This window comes from Bombus affinis, chromosome 2, assembly GCF_024516045.1.
Source record: "Bombus affinis isolate iyBomAffi1 chromosome 2, iyBomAffi1.2, whole genome shotgun sequence".
Lineage (NCBI taxonomy): Eukaryota > Metazoa > Arthropoda > Insecta > Hymenoptera > Apidae > Bombus > Bombus affinis.
The window spans coordinates 5,697,759-5,723,566 of NC_066345.1; the positions used below are offsets into that span (position 1 = coordinate 5,697,759).

General features: G+C 35.4%; 1 protein-coding gene across 12 annotated transcripts in view; it reads left to right on the forward strand.

Annotated features, from left to right (window-relative positions):
• Window positions 1-25,808, forward strand: part of LOC126928709 (dual 3',5'-cyclic-AMP and -GMP phosphodiesterase 11-like) — a 150,489-nt gene that overhangs the window by 47,500 nt on the left and 77,181 nt on the right. For 2 of the 12 annotated variants that reach the window (XR_007716906.1, XR_007716905.1), the window contains exon 1: window positions 23,425-23,651. The exons of 8 other annotated variants lie outside the window; for them this stretch is intronic. Coding sequence is in view for 2 of the 4 variants with exons in the window: in XM_050744386.1 (XP_050600343.1) it covers window positions 23,410-23,651 (242 nt within the window). In the remaining 2 variants the exon portion in view is untranslated. Of the gene's footprint in view, window positions 1-23,409; window positions 23,652-25,808 lie in introns of those variants that run through there. 2 more of the 12 variants (XM_050744386.1, XM_050744385.1) reach the window with 2 other exon arrangements.

The window sequence follows — 25,808 nt, forward strand, 5'->3', positions numbered from 1 at the left end:
GGCTGGTATTGAATTATCCCCCAAAATACGATATATTATATTTGATTCGAAACAGGACATTCACAACGAGCGGCTGTTTGGCTGTTGACATTTTTCTATCTGACGATCTATGAAGAAAGTAGTCAGTGCTTTCATAGTAGCTCTTGACTGCTCTAATTATACAACGTGCTATTAAAAACACGCTCGACACCCGAACAACCGTAAACATGTTGATAGAATAATTACTTTTTTTGGTATGAAACTTCATTTATTTGGATAGAAATCAGGGAGATTTTCAGTTATTAGTTATTGCACGTTTTAAACATTCTCACGGCGCACTGGTTGAAAATGGCTGGTACAACATGTTAATAGAATGCACAACGTGGAGAAAAATAATAGGAAAAATGAAAATCAATATAGTAGAGCATCTACTAGCTGCCTATATCTCATCCGAGTACAATAATATCGAATTCTGCTACTAACCAATGCTTCTTCATGCTATAAATACGTATTTTACTAAGATACCAGATAGGAAGTTTAAAAAGAAAAGTAGTGATCGAACGTATAAAAGATTGTATTTCATTGTGTGCTAGATTAACGATCCGCTTATGAGTGGCACAGATGCCGCGGACGTAGATAAACTTTACATAAACTCAAGAGAATATGCTTATGAATGTTCCTTCTCAGTCTGAACCATACGGAGCACTGGCAGAATCCGAGAAGAGGCATGAATGACTTGAGCTACAGAAAGAATGTGACTCTACAGACGCGTTTATGTTAAAAGGTTCAGACGCAATTCAGTAAAAGTAATATGGGACTTTCAGACGTTAAAACAAATCGACACTTAAATCAACCGACAATTTCCTTGATTTCTATTCAAGTGAATGAAATTTCATAATTGCTGTATCGACGTATTTATCATTCTTCGGGCGTCGAACGTGTTTTTAATAGCACGTTGCGTTTTGTTCCGTGACTTCTTTTCCTGAACGTTTCAGTTTCTTCGTAAGAGTTTCGGTACTGCGCAACGTGCTATTAACGACACGACCGGGATACAAAGAGCCACCAATGTGTCATCTAACAGGCGTCGTAGGACTTTGAAGTGAAAAATAATTGTTCGTCGATGTAAGCGCGTAAAATATTGACATTTTCGTGCGTCACGTCAAAATGTCGTTAAAAAGAAAAAGATGATAGTATTTCCTGGCGTCGATGAATCGACTTGATTTTCTGCGTTTCAGAACGGAGACACGGTCAAAGTAACAACGTTATAGTAACGAGCAACAGATTGGTGAATAGGCAAGTGTCAAGGTCCCGTTTCATAGTGAATCGTTTCTCGTCGCAATGCCGATCGTTGAGTATGGTAGTGGCAATGCTAATGGCCAGAGCTTATCCCGTATTGTCGGCTTCTCAAGCCTTTTGAATTCTTCAGATGGCGGTTGATACGTAGACAGCATAGACACGCGGTCGCAACGTGCATCGTCGGGACGTTCTTCTCCTGCCGATTATTCTCCAGAAAAACGCGAATTAGTCGTGAAAACGTCCCCGGTTTCTAGCTAAAACCACGACCGGGAAAAGAGTTTGTTATTCCTTGGAAAATCCGATGATTTCAGTAGTAATAGCCGAACGTACGTTCAACCGTCGTAAGCTTTTTTTTTACCCCGCGGAGCAGTCGAGTATCGCGTCATCTTGCTTGTGAAATTGCTTGTCAGCTTGCTCGACTTTTTCTCAAACTTTTTTATTAGAATTTTTCACGGCGGCATTTTATCTGCTCCAATTTATACTCTGCAGACTGTTGCAGCTTATTGCTATATAAAGTTTATGAATTAACAACGAATAGCCGGCTAATACGCGTATACTTCCTGACACGGAAGGACGAGATAAATCTGATAAATTATTACGAGATCGTTAAAGCTTTTAAGAATTATTATCTCATTTGGAACGTTGCGTTATAAAGGACCTGTTTGTTCGATGTTACAATGGATATTTCGTATATGATAGTTACATCGTGCGTATATAATAATAAAGTTAAATATTTGTTCGTCTGTACTTGTTGTTGACTTCGATCGTTTTTTTAGTTTTTTGTTATATATTCGTTGTTATTCCATCTCGCGTGTGTCTCGTAATTCCATAAATCGGATTCACACAGATAGATTTCTAGGAGATTCCTGTCCGGTTAATCGCGAACTTTTGTTAAAACGATTTAAATCAGGAGAATAGCGAATTCTACAGCTTAATTATTATATTGTATTTTAATTTTATATTGTATTATGTTATATATTATATCGTTTCCCTTTAATTCGTGCAAATAATTTTTATCTTTTGCCTTGTTTTTGTAGTCCTATTAACAATATTAAAATTTACCTTTTGTTAATGGTACTTTATAAAAATTGTAATGAAATTATTTGATATTCTGGATGACTAAAAATAAAAATTGTTTAGGATTCGTCAGTTACATTTAGCTACGCAAAATCAGAGTGTTATGCATCTTAGTTATAGGTTTTAACGAAAGCTTTATGTGTAAGAATATTCGTTCGATTGCCTTATTCTACGTATAATAATTTGTTCGCTGTAATTCTTATTTCATCGTTTTTATTCGTTCTGAATTATTTAATGCTTAAAGTGTAGCTGAACGATGTTGTAATAAATATGAAATTAAATAACATCATTCGTATCGATCTGTATGAAATGTAAATGAGTGTTAGGAGTATGCTTATCATCTTTCTATAGAGCCAATAAATAATAAAATTTAGCTATTTGGCTTATTTTTATACCCATTGTTGCCCAACTATATTAAAATATAATAATTTTCAAATTTCAAATATAATAATTATTGCTTAAATTGATTACAATCTGCTCTGCTCTGCTCCGCTTAAAAACTATGTAAACAGCTTGAATATAAATAACTTTGGAACGATTCGTTATAAATATTGTTGAAAAATTATCGCAATTTATTTCACTGTTACAGATTTCGATACCTTGTTGCATATTCGTAATTTATTTACAATTTTATCGTATCATGATAATGAAACAATAATTAAAATATCGTATATAAGAAAATGTATAAAAGTATTTGCATAATGCAGGAAAGATGGTTATGAAAATTCACATTTAGGAGCTCGGTAATATCGATTGTTTATCATTACCGGATCTTCCCATCGTTTCTAGTTACAAAGTTAGAAAGCGTGTTGTACTATTCATATTAATGATCAGTGGGAAAACCAAAGTAGCAATACATTAAGCTGATTAAACGTATGGAATGACGCCGATGGTTATATTGCATATCTCTCTTTATAACGTGATCCTATCGCTAATCGTGAACTATCATTATGCAATAATTTAGATTTCGTTAAATGACGCAACCTTTTATTATATCGTCGGTTCAATAAATTAATATACATTGATGAAGTAACAAGATCTATAACTTGATTTATATTTGTTAACCAGCGATGTATCTTTCAACACTTAAAACCGTATGATTTACAAATTGGTATAAATTGCGCGATAATTTTATGTAATAACATTGTGTCATAATTTTATGCATATGACGAATTTTTATGCTTATGACATACGTTTAATCGTTCCTACTATATTGTCGAATGAATCAGCTGGTAACGCTGGCTGGAATTTTATTCAAAGCAAATTATAAATTATGGATTATACTAATTTATTAAAAATAAGTAGAACTAAGTTCAATGTTACAAATTAATTCATTTCGTTAATATACTTTAATCGTAACTAATTATAATTTTTATCTGTAACAGAAAGTTGAAATCACACGTTGATACCTGGTAATTCGAGAACTTTCAAATCTACTGATAAAATATATCGACACATCGGTGGTTAATTATTATATTATTATATAATTAATAATATAATATCTTATTATATAATTATATATCTTATAATATAATATTCAATTACTTACCTGTACTCCCTTACTGTAGGGTAATGAATCAAATTTAACTACCATATTTAAATGCCATCTCACGCATGATTATGACAATTCTGTCCTACAGATGAATTTCTGTGAAACGATTCAAAGAATGTACATCTATGGCGATAAAATGTCGAACGTTGTCTTTCGCGTTATTTCTTTGTTTCTAAATAATTTACTATTCCGTTTACTCGGCTATTTTCCTATCAATAAATTTCGTTACAAATTATTTCACAGGCGATTATCTGTAGGTTTACGTCATTCTAGTGACACGTCAAGTGACAGATAAGTTCGATTCATTAACTTCAGTCTCGTACCATGTAAGAACATAAGTCCAAGTAACTAATGAGATTTCCTAATTAAGACTTGGATACCAGTGGCTTTTTTTATGTAAACGGATCAATATTTTTTTATAAGGAGAATCGCAATCGCTGGTTCGATTAATGCAAAATTACGTTCCCCTCATTTGATATTTATCTGGAATACTTCCTGATATATAAATTAACAGCTTGCATGATGTATCATGCAAGCTTCTAGGTTCTAGCCTTAGGTCACTCTATATTCTATAATCAATAGTATCTTCTTGCAAGCATACTTAATGACCGCTACTTTAATTTAGTAGTACATACATAATTTATGTGCACAACAATATCCTTGAATTGCAACGGTGAATGGAAATTGCATGTATGCATGCATGTATGTATGTATGTATATTAGACAATATGGATCAAGGCAAGAATATTTGAAAATATAGATACGTCGGTTCACATATGATACACGCGTGTGAATATTTCATTCGAATGAAAGAAAGGTGTATGCATATCGAATGTCTATTGTGAAAGAGTCAATAAGGTTTTGTGTTGGCGTACAGAAATTCGCAGATATTAACGATAATCCTTTGTCGTAATACAATAATTTTTCGTAGATTTCTATAATTAATGTACTTCCAAATCGATTTTTCTACTTATACTTAACATGTTATTTAAAACAAAAAGAATTTTAGTTACTGGCAAATACAGGATTTTTTACTTTGAAAAAAATTTATTTACCCCTTTTAAAGTTGTAAGCTATCAAATCTTCGATCATCATTTTTTAACGTGTTTTGAAAATTTGTTACAAATATGTACTCCTTGATAACCGTATATTTGTAAAGTATCTTTGATTATATGGAGGAATATATTCCGTTCTTCAAGATAAAGTATAATCTTCATTTTCTGAAGGATTAAAGTAATTTCAGATACCGAAATATTCCAAGTCGTAGTCTTTGATATTCCTTCGTATTTTCGGCATTTTGACTTGATAAATCTTGGACTCCGAATTTTTCGAAGTTATAGGTATAACTGCTTTACAAACTTAAAATCTGCTTTGTCAAGTTGTTAATATAATTTTTCCCACGTACGCGTATTACAGTATTGTTATCAGGAGTGAAAGAGATTATTTTCCTAGCCTCAGTAAAATGTGGAAAGAAAACTGTCACGTCGACTTTATCAACGGTAATTATGTTTAGAATTAAAAGAAAACAAGAAACAATATATTATTTTACCAGTAAGTGACGATACTATTATACAAACACGACAAGAACAAGGTGTTACCTGAAATGATGACATAAATTTTAAAATTAAGCAATAAATTCTTTCGTTACATTTAGTACAACGTGCACGTAAATTCGTTATTAATAAATACAATTGCAGCGAGGGAGATTCTATGGCTCAAAATAGAATGAAAATCAACGATAACGAAATTGTATTTGCAGTTTCATTTTTGAGAGAAAGTTTGAAAACTTGTCAATTATATGTATCTTTGCTTTATTTCCAATTGAACGAGAATAATACCACCTGAACAAGCTACCAATCGAACAAGAATAACAATCTTGCTGCAATCAGACCAAACTTCTCGAACCATTGGAGGAATCCTTTCGCAATACGAAGGCTGTTGAGAATCTCCTCAAATTTATCCAAAGCAATAAACACTTCTACCATTCCATTAAACTATCAATAACCAGCATTACACGTTGTTAGTGACGTCGTCGAAAAGGAAAGGAAGAATAAACAATCGAGAGGAAGAGCAAAAAATCGACCGGAAGTTATTCCACGCGCGAGAATATAAAACGAAATCTTTTCGTCTAAAAATCTCGTTCAGGATAAAACGGAGCGTGAACGTGATTTAGTCGATAAATTTCAAATTCGATTTTCTCGGAACAAAATTTCATTTTCTACGTTGTACGATGCATTTAACATGGTAAAACATTTAAAACGTAATACTTCAATATTCGAATAAAGCTCACGGACTTATCCTCCTGGCTGCCGTAAATGTCAAGTTAACCGCACCGCTACCCTATTTTCTCGCAAAGATTGCCCTCCAAATTAATCCTGGCCAACTCGTTAATAAATGCGGAGCAAGTGGATGATCGTTATGCGTTTTTCTTCCAAACGACGAACTCTTGCTTCGTTATCTCAAATATTCGACCATTTCATTCGATTGCTCTGGGAACGCTTATACCTCGAATGCCGAACTGCTTTGGCACAACGTTATTGGAAGCTATTCTCGAACAACTGCGATTGTTTCGTATAAACGATGTCGAAAGATTAATTTTCAACGAAATATTGAAAATTATTGTTAGGTAAAGTTAAACCGTATTACATGTTGGGTAAAGTTAACTGAAGCGATTTCTCTCGAGAACACAAAGGAAGCTCTTTCTTAATATATTTAAATATTGCATATTAAAATATTTTAAATATAAAATGAATATTATTGAGATATGTATAATTTTTGTGCTGGACTAGGTCGAATGCGTAGTGGAGATGTTTGTATGTGGATGTCAGTCTGTGGAGATATGTGTGTGCGCGACTGAGAAACAGACGAATGTAAACAGTTCGGTCGGTTAACAATCTACAAAAGGTCGGGTATGGAAGAAAGTGCTGAGACGCGTGCAAGTGTGTATCGATGAATATTCTAGAAATCGTTTATAAAATAAATATGTGTCTACGTTAATAATAGTGATGCCCAGTGTAAATTTAATGTTTCCATAACAATATTTCGGCCATCAAGATCCACAATTCTCAACATGGTAGCAAAAATCGTGGTTGACGAGATTTAAGATTATGGAACCACGTGTAACCGGGAGTGAATATATAAAAAAGGTTGATTTTGAAAGAATTGGAAATAAGTTCTGAAGAGATAAAAAGGCTGTTGGCGGAGCAGATAAAAGGAATCTATATAGTGAGGAAAACTATTTTTTGAAAAAAGGGTGAAGATAAAAAGACGAATCAAGATGCCAATGGACCATGAAATTAAAATTCAAGTATTCGATGGACGTGATTACAAAGCGTGGAAGAAAAGAATATTGATGTATCTAAAGTGTAAAAAATGTTATGAACCGGCTACACGAGAGAGAATGGACACGGATGCGAAAGATAACTGGGATGAAAAGAATCAATGGGCGATGAACTACATCTATTGTAGTATAACAAATGAGCAATTAGAATTTGTTGGTGATCAAGACACAGCTTACAAAATAATTAAAAAATTTGATGAGATGTATATGAAGGAATCAACAGCATTGCAACTTTGTATAGGACGTAGACTCGACATGATGAGGTTGAAAGACTTTGAGGAATCAAGTTCATTTTTCACGGAATTTGATAAGACGATAAATGAATTAAAGAGTGTTGGTGCAAACGTAAGTGAACGTGAAAAACTCGATTACATGCTGAAAACACTACCAGAATCATTGATCTATGTTGGTGACTTAATCGACTCATTGAAAGAAAGTGATCGAACTTGTGATTTTTTAAAAAATAAAATTATAATGTGGGAAAGGCGTAGCGAGAGTAAAAGTGATAGGAAATGGTCAAATGCCTTCAAAGTTGAGAAAAGAGACATAAAGTGCCATGGCTGTGGAAAGTACGACCACGTGGTGAGAAATTGCACAAATACCTGTAGAGGCGGAAACAATGGAGGAGCGCAATGGCAAGGAGGTACGTATCAGCCGCAGCAGAATAGGGGTCGCGGCGGACGAGATTCTGGCCAAAGAGGACGAGGATATGGTCAGCGTGGATTTGGTCAACGAGGACGAAGCAGAGGTTGGCAACAACGCTACAATGGGGCAAGTCAACGAGACGCAAATTATTCAAACAACGAGGACTACGACGACCAGGAAATTGACTCCTTCCTAACGCGAGTAGAGCGCGATAATAGTAAGGATACTATAAAAGTACATACCAGCGATACGCGAAAAATAGATTGGATATTGGATAGTGGATGTTCGGATCACATTGTAAATGATGACTCTTATTTTATTGAGTACGAAAACTTAAAAAACCCGATAAATGTAAAACTAGGAGACGGTAGAACATTAAAAGGAACAAAAGTTGGAAAAATTTTAACTTATTTTGAAGTAAACAAAAGAAGGGTTACAATTATAATGTCCAATGTATTTTATGTGAAAGAAATGGATAATAACTTGGTTAGCTATGCGAGAGTAACGAATAAAAATAAAATAGTCTCAGCAGGGAATACTTCAAAGATCTATAACAAATATAGAAAGTTGATAGGAATCGCATTCAAAGATCATGGTTTATATAAAATAAGTAGTTACATTGAAAGGCAAGAATTTCACGCCAAAAATGTAGAAAAAATGACGAATAGGGAAAAATTTCACAGGATCCTAGGACATGTAAACTTTAATTATATAGATACGATGTGTAAGAAAAAATTAGTTGAGGGAATGCCAGAAAAATTGGAACAAGTACAATTAAAATGTGGTACATGTATCCAAAATAAAATGCACAATGTACCTTTCCAGAATAACCGCAGTAGAGCACGCGAGATTTTAGAATTAGTACATACCGATTTAAATGGACCTCATAAAAATACTGGGTTTAATGGATCTAAATATTTCTTAACATTTATAGACGATTATAGTAAATGCGCATTGATTTATACTTTGAAATCGAAAGATGAGGTTTACTATTGTTTCCTTGATTATATAAATAAAGTTGAAAATCTTATTGGTAAGAAGATAAAGAGACTAAGATGCGATAATGGAAAAGAATATATGAACAAAAACATGTACAATCTAATTAGGGAAAAGGGAATTATGTCCACGAGTTAAATGGAACAGCTGAGCGCTACAATAGAACAATCATGAATTCCGCTAGATGCTTATTACATGATTCGAAACTAAATATTAAATATTGGCCGGAAATGGTTAGAACCGCGGCGTACTTAAAAAATAGAACCATTACGAAAACATGTGAAAATAAAACACCAATCGAAATATTGTTAAGAAGGAAACCGAATATAAATAATTTAAGATTGTACGAAAGTAGAGTTTTCGTAAGAATACCTGAAATTAAAAGAAATTCGAAATGGGACAAAAAGGCAGATATTGGAATACTTGTAGGTTATGAAAACGTTGGATATAGGATCTTAGTTAATAATAAAATTATAATTGCAAGACACGTAGAATTTATAGGTGAAAATGATAATTTAGTAGGATTTCAAGGAAAGGATGAATCAGATAATGAAACGGAAAAGGATTTTAAAGAACATTCGGATACAAACGAAATTCATGAAAGTGAAACAAGTGACGAAAAGGTCGAGCAGGTTGTAATAAAAAAGGAGAGAAATTTAAGTAACGAATCAGAAAAAAAAAACTTGAGGACATAGAAAATAATTTGAGAAGGTCAGGATGGGAAACAAAGAAACCTCAAAGATATGGCCAAACGAGAACATATTTCATTTATGTGAATGTAGTTTGCGCAGACAGTCCTCAAACTTATGAAGAAACTTTAAGTGGAAATGACAGCAGATCATGGAAAGAAGCAATGGATCGAGAAATGAATAGTTTAGTCAAAAATAAAACCTGGCAATTAGTAGAGAAACCAAAAGATAAAAAAGTATTAGATTTGAAATGGGTATATACGAATAAATCCGATAATCGTAAGAAAGCGCGACTAGTTGTTCGGGGCTTCCAACAAAAGGAAATACTGGAAGATTTATACTCTCCAGTGGCAAAAATGCAAACTCTGAAGTTATTACTATCTTATTGTTGTCAATATGGTTTGATGATTATGCAAATGGATATAGAAACAGCATTCCTAAACGGAACTATAAAATCGGAAGTATTTGTAAAACAACCTATGGGTTACGACGATAAAAGCGGGAAAGTATGTAAACTATCAAAGGCGTTATATGGATTGCGTGAAAGTTCAAGAGTTTAGTATGAATGTTTCGACGAGTATATTAAAAAATTAGGTTTTCAAAGAAGTGAGAGTGATTATTGTCTGTATGTATATGAAGTATGAGAGCGATAATGTTATATACTTAATTCTATTCGTGGATGACTTATTAATATGTGGAAAAAACAAAAGAAAAATCGATGGAATTAAAAATAAATTGTCAAACAAATTTGCGATGAAGGACTTCGGTGAAGTAAAGACTTTGGAATAAACATCGAATACGATCATAAGAAATGTGAGATGAAATTAGATCAAAGTAGTTATATAGAGTCATTAGCGAAACGATATAATATAGAAAATAGTAAACTATATTTTACACCAATGAAACAAAACTTAAATTTAGAACCCGCACAATCAGCCTCAGACGATATTAGATATAGAAACCTCATAGGAGCTTTATTATATATTAGTACTGGAAATCGAGAAAGCAAAACAGCGTGACAAAATCAACAGCCGCCGAGTATGTAGCTTTGTCAGAAGCAGTGAGTGAAATAAAATTTGTGAAGAAATTATTGAAAAATTTCAAAATAATGATCGAGAGACCAATAAAAATTTACAAAGATAATTTTGGAGCGATTGCGATATCAAAATTTGGAAACTTGACAAAAAATTCTAAGTACATTGAAATTCATTTCCATTTTGTAAATGAAAGTTACGAAAATAAAAAGATTGACATTATAAAAGTAAATTCAGAAAACAATGTAGCAGATATTTTAACGAAGGCTCTAGGGAGAAATAAATTTGAAAATTTTAGATTACTTTTAAAAATGGTTTAATTTTCACAAAAGGAAATGAATATGCAGCACAAAAATTAAGGAGGTGTATTGAGATATGTATAATTTTTGTGCTGGACTAGGTCGAATGCGTAGTGGAGATGTTTGTATGTGGATATCAGTGTGTGGATATCAGTGTGTGGAGATATGTGTATGCGCGGCGACTGAGAAACAGACGAATGTAAACAGTTCGGTCGGTTAACAGTCTACAAAAGGTCGGGTATGGAAGAAAGTGCTGAGACACGTGCAAGTGTGTATCGATGAATATTCTAGAAATCGTTTATAAAATAAATATGTGTCTACGTTAATAGTAATGCCCAGTGTAAATTTAATGTTTCCATAACAATATTTCGGCCATCAAGATCCACAATTCTCAACAAATATAAAATGGAAATATTAAAAATCTTTGTTTAATAAAGTCATCCTCGTATGACCGTCGATACGAGCAGATGTAATTCACGTTTACTTGCGAAACAGGTTTGACTTTTACAGTTCGTAACTTACTAATGAAATAATGAAGGGAACTATCTTTCCTTTACCGCATGATTGATGGTTGATCGTAAGTGATACTGAATCATCCGCAGTTATAGTCTGCGAATTCATCTCGATACGAATTATATTCTCGAATATTAACGATTATATTTGTCATTGAGTACGAGGCAGTGAAAAAGTATTTAATGAATATTTTATGATTAGATCTACAAATTATGATGTCCAAAGGTACGCTGTTATAGGAGAATCTTTTTTAAATTTAGAGTTACTTAACTTTGCTACATGATCTATTTAATTTCATTCGATTTGTTTTGAATGAGTTAGTATATCCCTTTGCTCAAGCAACGTTGTACTACAGTGTAATCTTGCTAGTCGTATTAAGAAATAAATAATCGCGAATGCAGGCTAAATTATCAAGTCCAATAAGTCAAAAACAAGTATGCATATACATGAAATTTCAATATCCAAAAGATAAGTCAATTTTTTTTGTGACGGATGATATATGCGATGTAAGGAAAATTATGCCGCATAAGAAATATTATCTATGAAATATGTATTTTCTCGATTTATTGGTGAAAACTTCTGCGAATATAAATCATTCTTAGTGTGTAGTCAAACTCATAGTAATTTATAGATGAATACCTTGAAATGCAATTTTTTAGCAATTGCAACGTAAAATCTATTTGCAGAAGTTAAAAGCAACATATCTGCGACGACCATTCGGAAAATCATATCTCTTTTGAAATAACAATAACGTAAATGTATTTTAAAGAGTTTCCTTCCTTCATAACTTTGGTAAACATACTTAGCTATTTATCCATATAACCACCATTCCTCTTTCAGCACTTGTCGCAACGTTACACAAGTTTTTGTATGCCTATCTTTACGATATACTTCCACCGTGAGTTTACATAACACAATAGTTTCTCGCGAAGCGTTGTGTCCAGTCCAAAAGTTCTTTATATTTGGCAAAAAAATTATCGTGTGAATCGATCGATGTCGTCTATCATTTGTAACGAGGCCGTTTCGTAAGCTCTGCGTAACGCGAAACAGTATTAAACTAAACGCTATTGAATTTCCGTACGCATTCATCTTATCGATGATTCATCCATAACTTTATTACAATAAATTGCTGTAATTCGACTATAAATTTCTTTTGGAAGAGTTTTTTTAGCATTCAAGAAGCCTAGAACTGTGACAGACTACGTTTCGTCATCGGCAGGATTTTCAAATCGCGTCATCGTTTTAGACGTACGAAACAACGACGATATTTATTACTTAAACAATTTAAACAGAAAATTTTCTATGATTTTAGTCGACGTATAAATGAAACTAATTAACCTTCTATGAGTACATTCCATCTTTTTACGTGTTTCCTATACGTAGACGGGTATTTCCAGTTACTTTCTGAACGAATACAGAACTTGTCAGTTGTTATAAATTATCGTATATCGTTGCGACAGTATGAGGTTGCCGTGCGCAACTTTAGTCGTATCGGAGAAGATACCTCTGCATACGAGATAGATCGATTGTTCGATCGAGCGATCGTTTCGTCAACGGCCGAATGCACGCCGCCCACGGAACAAGCTCGTGTGATCCGCCGGCAATGCACGCCGCCTCACGGGACAGGCACGTGTGACCCACCGGTGGTGCACGCCGGCGTCAACGTGTTAAAAAGAGAGTCGATCCCCGTATGAGCTCGTATCGTTGTATATAAAAGCATATAGATCGTATTGTTGATTAGTTTACGGTATGAAAGTGTGGTGTAAAAGTCTGTAGATAAATAGCGTACAAAAATCAAGTCGTGCAGCGAATCGCGCAACAATACAAAACAAAATGTAATTATAAGTTGCAGAAAGATGTAGCTTGTAGAACTACGACAAGTTTTATCATGACAGATAGGCTCGATTAAATTTTCGAAAAATTGCTTCAACGTGTTCTTTCATTCTGTTTATAACGCGTTTTTTAAATTTCTATTTATTTGTAGTATCGTAGATGGTTTAATGATTTCGCTGCGAATCGTTTCATGTTCTGTCGATTACGTTGATGTCCAACGATTGCGACGCCGATAATGTTTCGCATTATCGCTCTTTGGTACATAGAGCATAATGTATATTTGCTGTTATTATCAATATAAAAGATGAAATTGCTTGTAGATTACATTTTTCCTGCAATTTTATTTCTTAAGATTCTACGCTATCTGTGTTTGAATAGCCGCGTTTATTTATCTTTCCATTGGTAAACACGAAATTTTCAGTACTATTACACAAACTCGATGCCCCGTTGGATATTTCCAGTATTTACCATCCGATTTGTTTCATGCTCTAACTCTATCATCAGATATAAATTGATTAAAATTTAGATTGGTAATAAAACATACAGGGTGGTCATGGAACATCAATCTACATAATTTTTCTGGCACTTGCGACAGTCGAACAAAATAACGTACTTTGTTTAAGACGAAGAAGGATAGCATAGTACTTTTCGCTTTTTATGCTTTCTCTTTGTCTTTCATATCATAAGTTTTATAACGTTGAAGTCAAAATATTTTTCAATAATTCGTCGATCCAAGTACCTTAATATTTTTTCATAAAGAATCAAAAACTGATCGGACGGTACATAAAAGAGAACGTATTGTTCCATCTAAAAATATAGAAATATGCTAAAGTAATTCTTTTTTCGAAATTCTTAACATCGTAATTTGTAGTCGATCGAAAGCTGATTAACTATAGTTCGAAACATTTTTTTCTCCAAAGTGTCTGAAAAATCACGGCGACTAAGTTTTAGTCCACGCTGTATATGTTTCTAAAGGTAAACGCGTTCATTTGTCTGTCTATGATACGCTTCGGACGAGATATTTTGTCATACAATGTCCTTCGTACGATGTTTTGTACGAAATAGGCATCTCGCGACGCAATATCGTCCATGTGATGCTTCGAACGAAATATCTCGAGCCCCGTTTTTCAACGTTTACAAACTCAACGTCTTACGGATTGACTTTTACGCGAATCATTGAACGAGATATCTGAAGATTTAATAAAAAGACGTGCGAGATATCTCGTCCGAAGAGTCACACAAATGATATTGCATCGCGAGATATCTCGTACAAAGCATCACATGAACGACATTGCATTGCAAGATATCTCGTGCAAAGCGTATATCACGAACGACATTGCGTAGCAAGATATTTCATCATCCGATGCGAAGGGGTTAAATGTTACTTAGGAAATTCGACACGGAAGAATTCGATCTTCCAACAGTGGGCACACGTATGTTTCTGTTCAAATATTTTTCTGCCTCAGTTAACTGGTTGACTTTCATCCGCTACTATGAGAATCATCGGTAAACGATTTTCATAATTCGACGTGCGTTTCGGGAATTTGCCTGTCCCTTCTTCTTCTAAACGTAATCTCTCGCTGCTTGATGCACAACCATGTTCTTTACGCTTTTATAACGTACTGTATCTTTTATGCGCAACCATTGAAATATCGAAATACAACACGTGCAATGATATGAAGAGTTCCTGAAGTGAGTTCTAAGTCACACGATCTTAGACTTTAATTTTTTCTAAACGAGAGGATGATTTTGAAAAAAAAAAGAATTGAAGGGAGAACGACCCTAACATGCCCTTTAAAGGCTACCAGAGTCTATGGAACAGTCGAGAAGGGTCACTTATGCTATAATGTCCATATATAACTTGCCATATAATCTAAAAGCAAAAGTATGTTTATAATCTATTCGTTTATTATTAATTATTAATTACGATTAAATCCAGTAACCGTATCGCTAGATACTGCGAGATTTTATATTTTAATTTTTAACTTCGTAGAATTTTTAATAACGTTTCTCCGGTTCAGAATTTCCACTGTATAGCACACAGTATCGTAGTATCGTGGACAAAAAGGCCTAAGAGATATCGGGTAAACCATAAACAATGTCGCGAGAGCCGAGGCGTCGTCGGGCCCATCAATGTGTTGCCGGTCCTTCGATTGAATAGTTTCGTAGAAAAGTCCTACGTGTGCCTGGCTACGAGTGTTTGCGGAACACGTGCGTGGTGGGCCTAAGAAAAGACAAAGGGATGCTAGAACAGTCAGTGTCAGTGGAGAAGCCAGACAGTGTGAATCGAGAAGTCAGAGAGTGCGAGTTGCGTTGTCGAGATAGTGTTGCTAGTGTCACGTGAAATAAAAAACGGGGTAGCTCGAACGAAAAGAAAAAAAAATAAGGTAACAAAAAAACAAGAGATTTTATTTCTTGTACTCTGAGTTTACACTGACTGCGATTTGGTTCTGAACTCCAGCCGTGACTTTCCAAGACTGAAGCTCTTACAATTTGACTTTCGATGGGATCTGTTTCTTTGTCATCCCTCAATACCCCACTAGCCTGTAGGCGTACGTGACCGTTGCTACGCTTCTAGAACATTCAGTGGTAGGACCGTTGGGATTAGGCACTTTGGCGATATACATTGTCGCCAAGGCCGCCACATCTTTATCTCCATCATCGGTCCATCGGATTTGAAGTATGCCGGTCGTGACACTAGCGTTGTCGCGAGAGTGTGGTCCGCTTGTGGACCGCAAATTAACTATTGAGTTGTCTAAATTATAGTCCATTATTGCGATTAGTTCACCTTAAACAACCATCGTTCTTCTGTTTAATCAACATCTGTACGATCCATTTATTGTAAATAAATCATCAATCAATTAATATTTATTCCCGATACTACAGTATTGAAACAAGCAAGTAAGTGATAGTCTTATAACAAAGAGTCATCAGTTATAAAGAACACATTATTTTAGAATTACTATTTGCAGTCGTTTTTCAAGATGATTTTCGTGTCGTCCAGTCCTGTGACCTATAAATGTTGAAGTTCTAGATAATTCAGATATTCGTACGTTAATTTTCTACGTACAGGGCGTTTCGCCTAATTTGACCACCTTAGATATCTCACTTATTATCGATGATAGGAAAAGAGATCAGAGGGAAACGTTATTTAATTTCGAGGCGCAAATCCATGATGGTAATCGTGAAATTATCCTCAGGGTCATAGTTTTCAAGATTTCCATGTCGTTAGTGTTTCTTTAGATAGGACTGTATACTTTTACCACCACAGCTGAGGTTAAGATCAATGCAGTAACTTGTAATACCATGACATTCGTGTAACTTTGAGTAGGAAAAATTTAGAAATGTTTGGTAACAGCTACGAATGATGAAACAACTACGGTAGAGTGATCAATGAAGAAACATGCATTTTTACAAGCGAAAATGATGCTCGATAGGAGAAAAGTTTCTTCAATGTTGGATCAGTTTTACACGTCTAGACCTCTTTTTGTAGAGTGTAACAAACAGAATATTAGTCAGCAAGTTACAAAGACAGATAGAGAGTCATACGTTGATCGTTCATAGAAACGTATTGAAGTGGTTAGTCATCGTTTCGAACGCTTATTGAAATAAGTTTTCTTTCATCAATAACTTTATCGTAGTTATTGCATTATACATAGCTATTATCAAACACCTTTGAATTTTTCGTACTCGAAGCAAACTCGTGGTATTCCAACAGTGGGGCGCGTTACGATGTCGCGGAGCGTTGAGTGACGCATTTCCACTGAATTCACTAATCTTCAGATTTTATCGAAAGGTACATCGTGTAAACGTCTACCTCGAGATGATTGTACGTCTATCATTATATATGGCGGGTTCACATTATGATTAAGGTTAGGGACGTGAAGCGAATCTTCATTTGGATTAGACATTGTTGTTACGCAACAGAGAAGATATCTACTAGCGCAGATACGATTATTACAGAATATGACAAGTAACTGTAGTAATTAGATACTCGAGATGCCAATGACAATGATCTTAGGTTCAATAACGAATAAACGTCAACGGGATAACCAAATGCGCTTCCTTCCAAAGTCCAAGTTATACTCCACGTGCTTATCTACGGTACAAGTATTACTGAACTAACTCTTTGTTAAAACGTATCTACCGAGCGTAAAGACGCTATGTATCTTGCTAATGCGACCTCACGAGAGAATGACTTTCCGTCACGATATGCTGCAGAGGGGGTGTGTCTAAGGACACGAGATCATCGGATTCGTCGAGGAAAGCTTTCGTTCGGAAAGTGAGGGAAATGGACGTTCCTGTTAATTGGTTAATTCCTATGTTGGTGATTGAAGAAGGATGCTAACCGCCCTTCAGAGAAAGTTGCTAGCGGGAAGCGTCGTTCGTGAGAAAATCAGATTTCCCGTATCTTCCCGTAGTAGGTGGTAGATTTAGGGACTGTTAGGATAAAGACTGTTTGTTCGTTTGAAAGACTTTAGTTAACTAAATCCTAAGATTTATAGCGACTCCTCAGGCTAGCTGAACATGTACTGTGAAGATACATCGACATCTGGTAATCATCTTGCCCGAAGAATAGGGTCTGTGTGTGGCGAGCCACGGGACAGAAACCGTTGGAATGTTTACTGTCGCCTGCCGCTACAATTATTTCTTTTAAGGAGAGCTATAGAATTATTCCATCCCAATGTTAGGTAAAAACGTTCATCCCGTGACCGCGGCTACGTTCAGCGACTTGTCGTTTCGAGCCCAAGCTCACTATCACAAATCTCGGACAATTATAATCGAGTTAAATTATAGAGACTAAAATATTGGGGGTTTTCCGAAGAATTCCAAAAGGAAGGCCCCGGTGTCCTTCCATCTCCGACATATTCATTAGTCTAAATTAAACAAGGATTACATTGGAAACCCTTTAGAACACATTTGAATTGTATAATTCACATTTGCAGTCCGTACACAGGATCCGACCGAAAAATACGTGGAAGCTGATACGACACGAAGAAAAATATGAAATAAAATTTGTCCATTCACGACTTAGATTTCAAGAAAATCGAGTTGGAAAATCGATCGAGTGTATTCGAACGTGACTAGTTCCCAATCGGGCAGGACTAAGAAAATTAAAATTTTATCCAACCGTGTTAAATTAATAAATTAGTAATAGACTTGTGGCGGCACTCGACAGACCAAATACCACCACTTGACACTAACTAGTGTCGGATGACGGCAGCACAGTGCTTAGCGCCTTAGGTTACGAACGTTCAGAACCCGACTTCGAATTTCGGCGACCGGAATCCGATTTTTCTTCCATGCACCAAAAAAAAAAAAAAAAAAAAAAAAAAAAAAAAAACGGAGGAAAAATCAGCAGTACCCCAGCAGTGACATCTACAGCCCCTAGCGACAATTACCCCAGGCCCAGCAGCACACACCTATCACGGACAACATATACCACCTCAGACTTAAATATTGAGTATTAATTAAACAAGGTGCAGCCGAATAACATGTGCCGTAACATGTTGAACGAAACAAATTTTATTCCATGCCTCTTCCTTATTTTCCCGCAAGGAATCACGTCGTGCCAGCTTTTGCGTCTTATTCGGTCGAACTCTGTGTGCGTGTATAATATGTGTGATTCCCGTAACTCCGTTTCCCATAATACGGGACATATCCACCGCGTTATACGAGGGTCCGCTGTGCTCAACAAACTGAGCAATTAATTCATTATCTAAAATAGGCGTGGAGCACGGAGTATTCAATGCAGCAATTGACTTCGTTGTATCGGGTTTGATTTGGAGAAGTATGCGTTTCTCCACATCCCTTTTGAGTAACTTAACGATACAAACTCACATGTAGCTTCTGAATCAGTGGAGTCCACCTTACCATCTGTAGCAAAACGAATGATCGTTTAGAAGCGAGCAAGAAGATATCAGAGTATCATCGTCGCAAGAAGTATGGTATTGGTATTAGTTACGTGCTTTCCATGTGCTAGAGTCAGGGGCGGATTTACCTTGACGCTAATGACGCTGTAAGTGTCGTGCTCCGGTACTCTACGGTATCCAAAAGTGCTTGTTAAGCAGGTTAATAGATTGTCAGAATTACATAAAATACATTTGTTGGTACGAAAAGACCGAGGATGAAAATTTCAGTTTGGCTAAAACGATGTTTGTCGAATCAGCACGTTATAGTCATTTGAATATTCGAGACGCCCATCGAGCAATCAATGGCTCCATTCTGAACAGTGTTTTGGAGGATTCTTGCGTTTCCTAGAGTACGTGAAAAACGATTGAATCCTCTAACGAGACTAAACATGGGTGTTTTGAAAGCAGTTTTAAGCTGGCCAGTGCATCTTAATTACTTCACATGAAATCAATATTCTCTGTCCAAGTGAATATCATGTTCTGACAGATCAGCCAAATGATCTTTAAACGTAGATGTCGATTACTTATTGGTTTAACAAACATCGATTTAGCCAGGATAGGCTTCCCCAAAATTTGGTTTAGTTTAGGGGCCCCTAAATGATTATTAGCTTCAGGCACCCAAAGGGTTGAATCCGTCACTGATTACAGTGATTCTTTGCACATACAAACGACATCGAGGATTGTTGCAGAATCGGAATAAGTTCTTCAATATGTACATATATGCAGAATCTTGAACAATTTTGGTTGAGATAGTAGCTTCTCACTGACTACAACAATTGCAGTGAATAAGGCCAGGTGTTTCAATTAAAACTTTCCTCTCATATTATTTTTCCATCTTTACCATGTTTACGCGATGGATTGGTAACGATATCACGTAGAAATCTCTTTAGATTCTCAATCTGAAATTATTAAAAGTTTCAGCGATTCCTGTGCGTCAGATTTATTACGATGGATGACGCAATACGCGAAAGCTTTTATAGCAATAATCCAATAATAATAAACAATAGGAAAAGTTAATCCAATTAACACTGGATGAAGACTTAAATATTATACGAATTATTTTAAAGCCTTTATTTACCGAGGAAAAGCAGAAAAAATTGCGAAATATGAAATTGGATTATTTCGTGTTTTTCAACTTTTGAGCGCGTGTCGCACGCTCTTTTTATTTTATGAAACAGGACCGACAATGAAAAATGTCAACGATAAATTACAGCGAGTCCCAGTCCTGCGCGCCCTTTGTGTTCTCATTATCTTGATACCACTGATATGTTATAATCAAAGTTATAAAAAACGAGCAAAATTTACATGAACAAATAATGTGCAATTTCATTGGCGTACGTTCATTTATAGGTAAATGTAACAAGAAGTTAATAACAATGTTTGATAATTTTATTTCTCACGTTCATCAAATATTTGCTGATTGGATCTTTGATTTTTTTTCTTTTTGCTTGATTTCATTCATCGAGGATTGTTTTTTAAACGCTTAATTTACTAATTAGTTTTGTGGAAAAGCTAAACGATAATGTAATTAAAAGCTTTGTAGGATATGTAACATAAACAGTCACAATCATGTTGTTCTCTAGAAAATACCATTAAAATATATAAATGTTAGACTCTAACACATAGTTTTTTCTTTTTCAATTAAAATAAATATGCTTTTGATTTTTAAAAACTAAGTTAAAAGTAAATGTGTTAGCCGAAGTATCTAACCGTGTCATTGGAACTGGAAGACCTCTGCCAGCAAGATATCATGTTTTCAACATTATTTTCGAAAAATATTGCTGTATCGTTGCTTTTTATTTAATTAATTTGAATTTCGCACGTATTTGGTGTAGCGTCGCAAAGAAAATAGCGAAGAACCTTAAATATTATTTCAAATTAAAAGATGGCAAGGGATCGAGGAGCATAAATCAACACACCTACAATTTTATGTAAAGCAATAAACGATATACTATATACACAATTCTTCGTACAAATTAGGTAAATAATTGCCCAGACAGACATTAAATACATTACGATCTAATATTTTGCTTGTACCATATTAAAATTCATCATAAACGTCTTAAACGCAAATTTTCTTTATGCAAATAGATGCAATTAAACGAAAGGGTAGAATAATAAGCTTCAGATAATAAATGACAGACATTTAGAAACAAATTAAAAGATGATACGATTAGAGCAATGCATTATGGATTAGCTCGTAACTGCGTTTCACGAATATGCACGTCAAACAAAAACTTCATTTCAGTGAGTTTGATGCGTATACTCGTCATCGCTTGTATTTATACCTAACCCTGTGAGAGATTTTTAAAACCAAATTCCGCGGTTAAATGTCTAAAAAGATATTTGTATTTTCGAGCTATCGCGGGGAGACGCGGTCGTGGGGAGACGCGGTCGTGAGATTACGCGTCAACGGGAGTCGTAAATTCCTGTTACGATTGCATTAATCAACACCACGAATAGTTCGATCCCCTGATTTCGGTTAGGATAATAGGGGTGATTCAGTTAGTATAACACTGTGATTCACAGAATTATAAAGTATGTATTTCCAACACTTAGTCTACACGATTAAGTAGGTATAAATAGTTAACAACTTATCACACGAAGATAATATAGATGTGTACAATAGAGCAAGGCTCTTACAATTGAATTTAGTCTATTAGTGGACGTAGGATACAGGACGTAGGACTGTAGAATACTTAATAGAGTAAGCGAATGTTCGACAATGTCGCGAACCGACTTGGATTACGCTCCTCTGGCGTTGTATTTAGAGTTAGACTTTAGGCGTTAGATTTTTGACTCTGTGGGAGTCATAGGAAAACTCGGAACTGGAGGCACTGTGAGAGCCGTAGGAACTCTCGGCCTTGTAGGCACGTTGAGAGCCGAAGGAAGACTCTGAAGTTTTTTCTGATGTGATTACGGAGGAAAGCTCGGTATGGATGTGCCCTTTGAACGAAGAACGCGGATTCGTTGCTTACATTTTTAGTTAGGAAAGTGAGGGCAATGATCCGCGATGCCAATTGGTTATGACCAATGTTGGGAAGGAAGATAGAAGGAAGAAGCCCCCTACCAACGTAGGCCCTAGGCGACATTGTTTATGGGAAAACTGGGATTTTCCGTTAGGTAGATCTCCGCTTTTTGCGTTAGGCCACTACCCGCTTTCTCCGTAATTCTTAAGAGCGCGTAATAAACCCAAGGACCTTTTTAAAAACTGGCCGAAAACACTTCTAGAATTAAAAAGTCTTTTCGGGCAAACAGATTGACTTAAACCATATGTGCGAACAATGCAGTTAGGATTTCAACTTTATGGTGGGTCCTTGGGCCTATGGAGGGTTCGAAGGACGGCACGTCGATCGTTGGCTGTCAAGCCGCGCGGGATGGAGTGCACCGCGGGATTGCGCGGCGGAACAATATTTCTTTCGATTTTGATAAAAACTACGTTAACATTCACTTACATTACTTTACGTTATTTATTCTTTTAGAATTTTTAATAAGAAGAAGCGAAAATAAAATTTGTGATTCGACTAACTTCAACCAAGTACGTTGGAGAAACAGATCAACAACGTCTCTATCGTAATTTCCATTTTATCATTAATAATCATCTACTATATATTCCTTACTCTTGACTAAACTCTGTAAAAGAAAGTTACATGCGATAAGATTTAATTGGGTCATCCTTCGAACTTCGACGTATAATATTCTACTCTATTCGACGCAGTGGAACTTTTGGAAGTTTCCTACTGTCACGGAAACGGATACATCAGCCAATGCTCCGAGGACGCATTTAGACTTCCATCTGCTACTTCTTCGTAATCGGAAATAATTTGTCGTGTCGCTTTCCCAGCCTGTATCGGCAAGCTGCGCACGAACGATGCCAAAAATAGCATTTCGTCTAAGCATCGACGTAATTATAATAGCGGCCATTAGCTGGATGAGCTCCGCAACTGGACCTAGTAATCATAGGGCGTTTAATTAATGTTCGCGTTTCTTAATGATTGTGTTAGGCACGAAGAGGTGTACGCCTTGCCACGGCGATGAACCCCGTTGTGAATTCGAATTCGAGTGGTACCTAGCCTCGTATCGATATCGCGCGTAGGGACAGCAAGTTGGTGGATGTAGGAGGATGACTCGATGAGAAATCGTATCGAAACACGCACGTCCGCTCTTCCTTTCTACTTGCTAATACTGAATCCTCGTATGAGTAGAGAGAATTCGCCTGACAGCTCCACCTCCTTTCTCGCTAGTCTACCTACTTCCACCCTCTTTCTTTCACTCGACTCGGCTCCACTCGCCTCGCCTCGCCTCAACTTGGTAAACGTGCTGCGACGCGGTGTGTTGCCGATCGCTATGGCACTCGATCGGCAGGGTCATTGCGAGACGAATCGCGACACCAATCGCGACACCAGGAGGAAACTCTTCTGCATTTGCACCTGCAGCTATACCTCCGCATCGAGTCCTGAAAACGACGATAGCGTTCACTGTTTTCGTAAGTCATCTTCTCGTCAAGTTCGATGTTCATTTGCTGTTTTGTGTGTAATTTCCTGCGATGCTCGTTTCCCAACTTTCACGTTATTTCTCGTTATGGTGAGATATTTGTGCGAACCAGGCGTGAACACGAAATCTTCCTTAAACGTGAGACAGGTTACGATTTTGAAATGCATTTAAAAACAAAGGGAGAAATATCTGTTAATTACCCGCTGACAAAGAAGACTTTAGGAAGCCGCCCTTAATTTTTGTTTAAGTCGATTTTGTGCTTCTATTGGTCTGTATCTAGTTACGAGCCATTCACAAGCCAAGGTCAATTTCAGATTTTTAAATTTTTTAAACTTTAAGGATAAATCGATCGCTTATCTCGTGTAGTATATTTCATCAATTTTCTGCTTTTTGTTTTATACAGTTAATCAATGGTGCAAACATGCGGCTCGTGTGTATTTCTAAAATTATTAAATTTTTTTTTATTTGAATGTATTTTACAATCTATTCTCATTGAGAATTATAAGTAAATAAAATTATTAAACGAATCGGACCTCATATCTATTATTTAATAAACAATAGGTGGTAATCTTCTAAGGAGGCAAAAGTACCTAAACATATTAGCAATTTCACTATGAATTATATGTATTCTTTAGAGAAAATTTGAGTATGTGAGCTTCGCGATAAAGATTATAATTTTAATACAAATCGTTGTAAATTACTGTATCTTATATCATTAGTGTATTTCATGATTGTAAATGTACATCGTTAATTTTATAATACTTTGAACTCGCCACAGGAGAAAATCAATACGATGATTTTATCAGCTATAATTTATTTTAATATAATTAATTGTCTGTATCGATTCTCTGTACATAATCGTAGCATGTCTCTTATCTATATTATACATTGTTACTGCTTATCGACCCTCGACGAAATATGTTATATTTATGGCTGCTGTATTCGTTAATTTTCGCACGCTACACGAAAGAGTTACATCTATTTGTATCTAAATAACGATCACTTTTATATTAACGATAAATGTCATTTACAGAACCATTTGTCGGACTAAATAAACGATTATGCATTTGACCTACAATATACCTACATATTTCAAAGCTTTAATTCATTCGGTTACCTCAATTAATTTACGTGTATCATGCATTCAAACATCTTAATAGCGGTACAAAGTCTGAAGTGAAAATTACGCGTGTATTAATTAGCTCAATGCTTTAAATCCTATTAACGATATCATAGCCACCGATTCTTTGTGTTGCTTATCCCGTAAATAAGTCAATTCTAATCCTTTTTACATATTGCCATTAGTTTTGTAAATACACTTTCTATAATTTTTACTTTGAAATATTAGCAGTGGGATACAGAGTTGATTTTATTCTTGAATTTTATTATATCATTTACCAAATTAATTCGATCCATAAATTTAACTATGTTTCGTTAAACGATTGTTATAGATGAAAATGTTAAAAGATTGAATATAATTTATTGGCATAGAGAATCGCAAATAATTTTTCTTCAGATATTCCAGTGCTCTATGTACAACTACAAGAGAGCACTGCACTTATTTTCGATGTATCGGTGGTGTAATATTGATTAATTCTTAAAGCGAGCCGTCCAATTTCCATTACATTAGCATATAATTTTAACGCTTGTAACGCTTATAACGCAACACCGCAGGCCCTTAAAGATAAAAGCAAGAGGATAGGGAAATTTGTTTATGAAGTAAAACGATCTTGTTATATCGTTAGAAACAAAAACGACGAACCGCTTATTTCAGACATCGTCAGATTATCGTCGTTACAAGAATCGTCAATAAAGCTTATTAAAGCGAATGTAAGACGAAGTAATCCGACACACTGGCTCGTGTTATGTTTCATTATCAAAAATGATAAATGCACGTTTGTTGAAGGCTGGGGGTAGACTCTTTTGTCTCTGTCATATCAATTTTCATAACACAAAAAGGGGGAAATATATCTAAATCGAGCGATACCCTAATTTATTTAAAAAATATCTATACTCGTACTCGATAAATTATCCGATATTTTGTTATTTCAATACAACGTATAATAGGTACGCCGTGCTTGTCAATTATTTTCTTTATTCACCAGTGCGGGATAGTTCAAGATGGATAAAATTAACGTTTCGTTTGTTC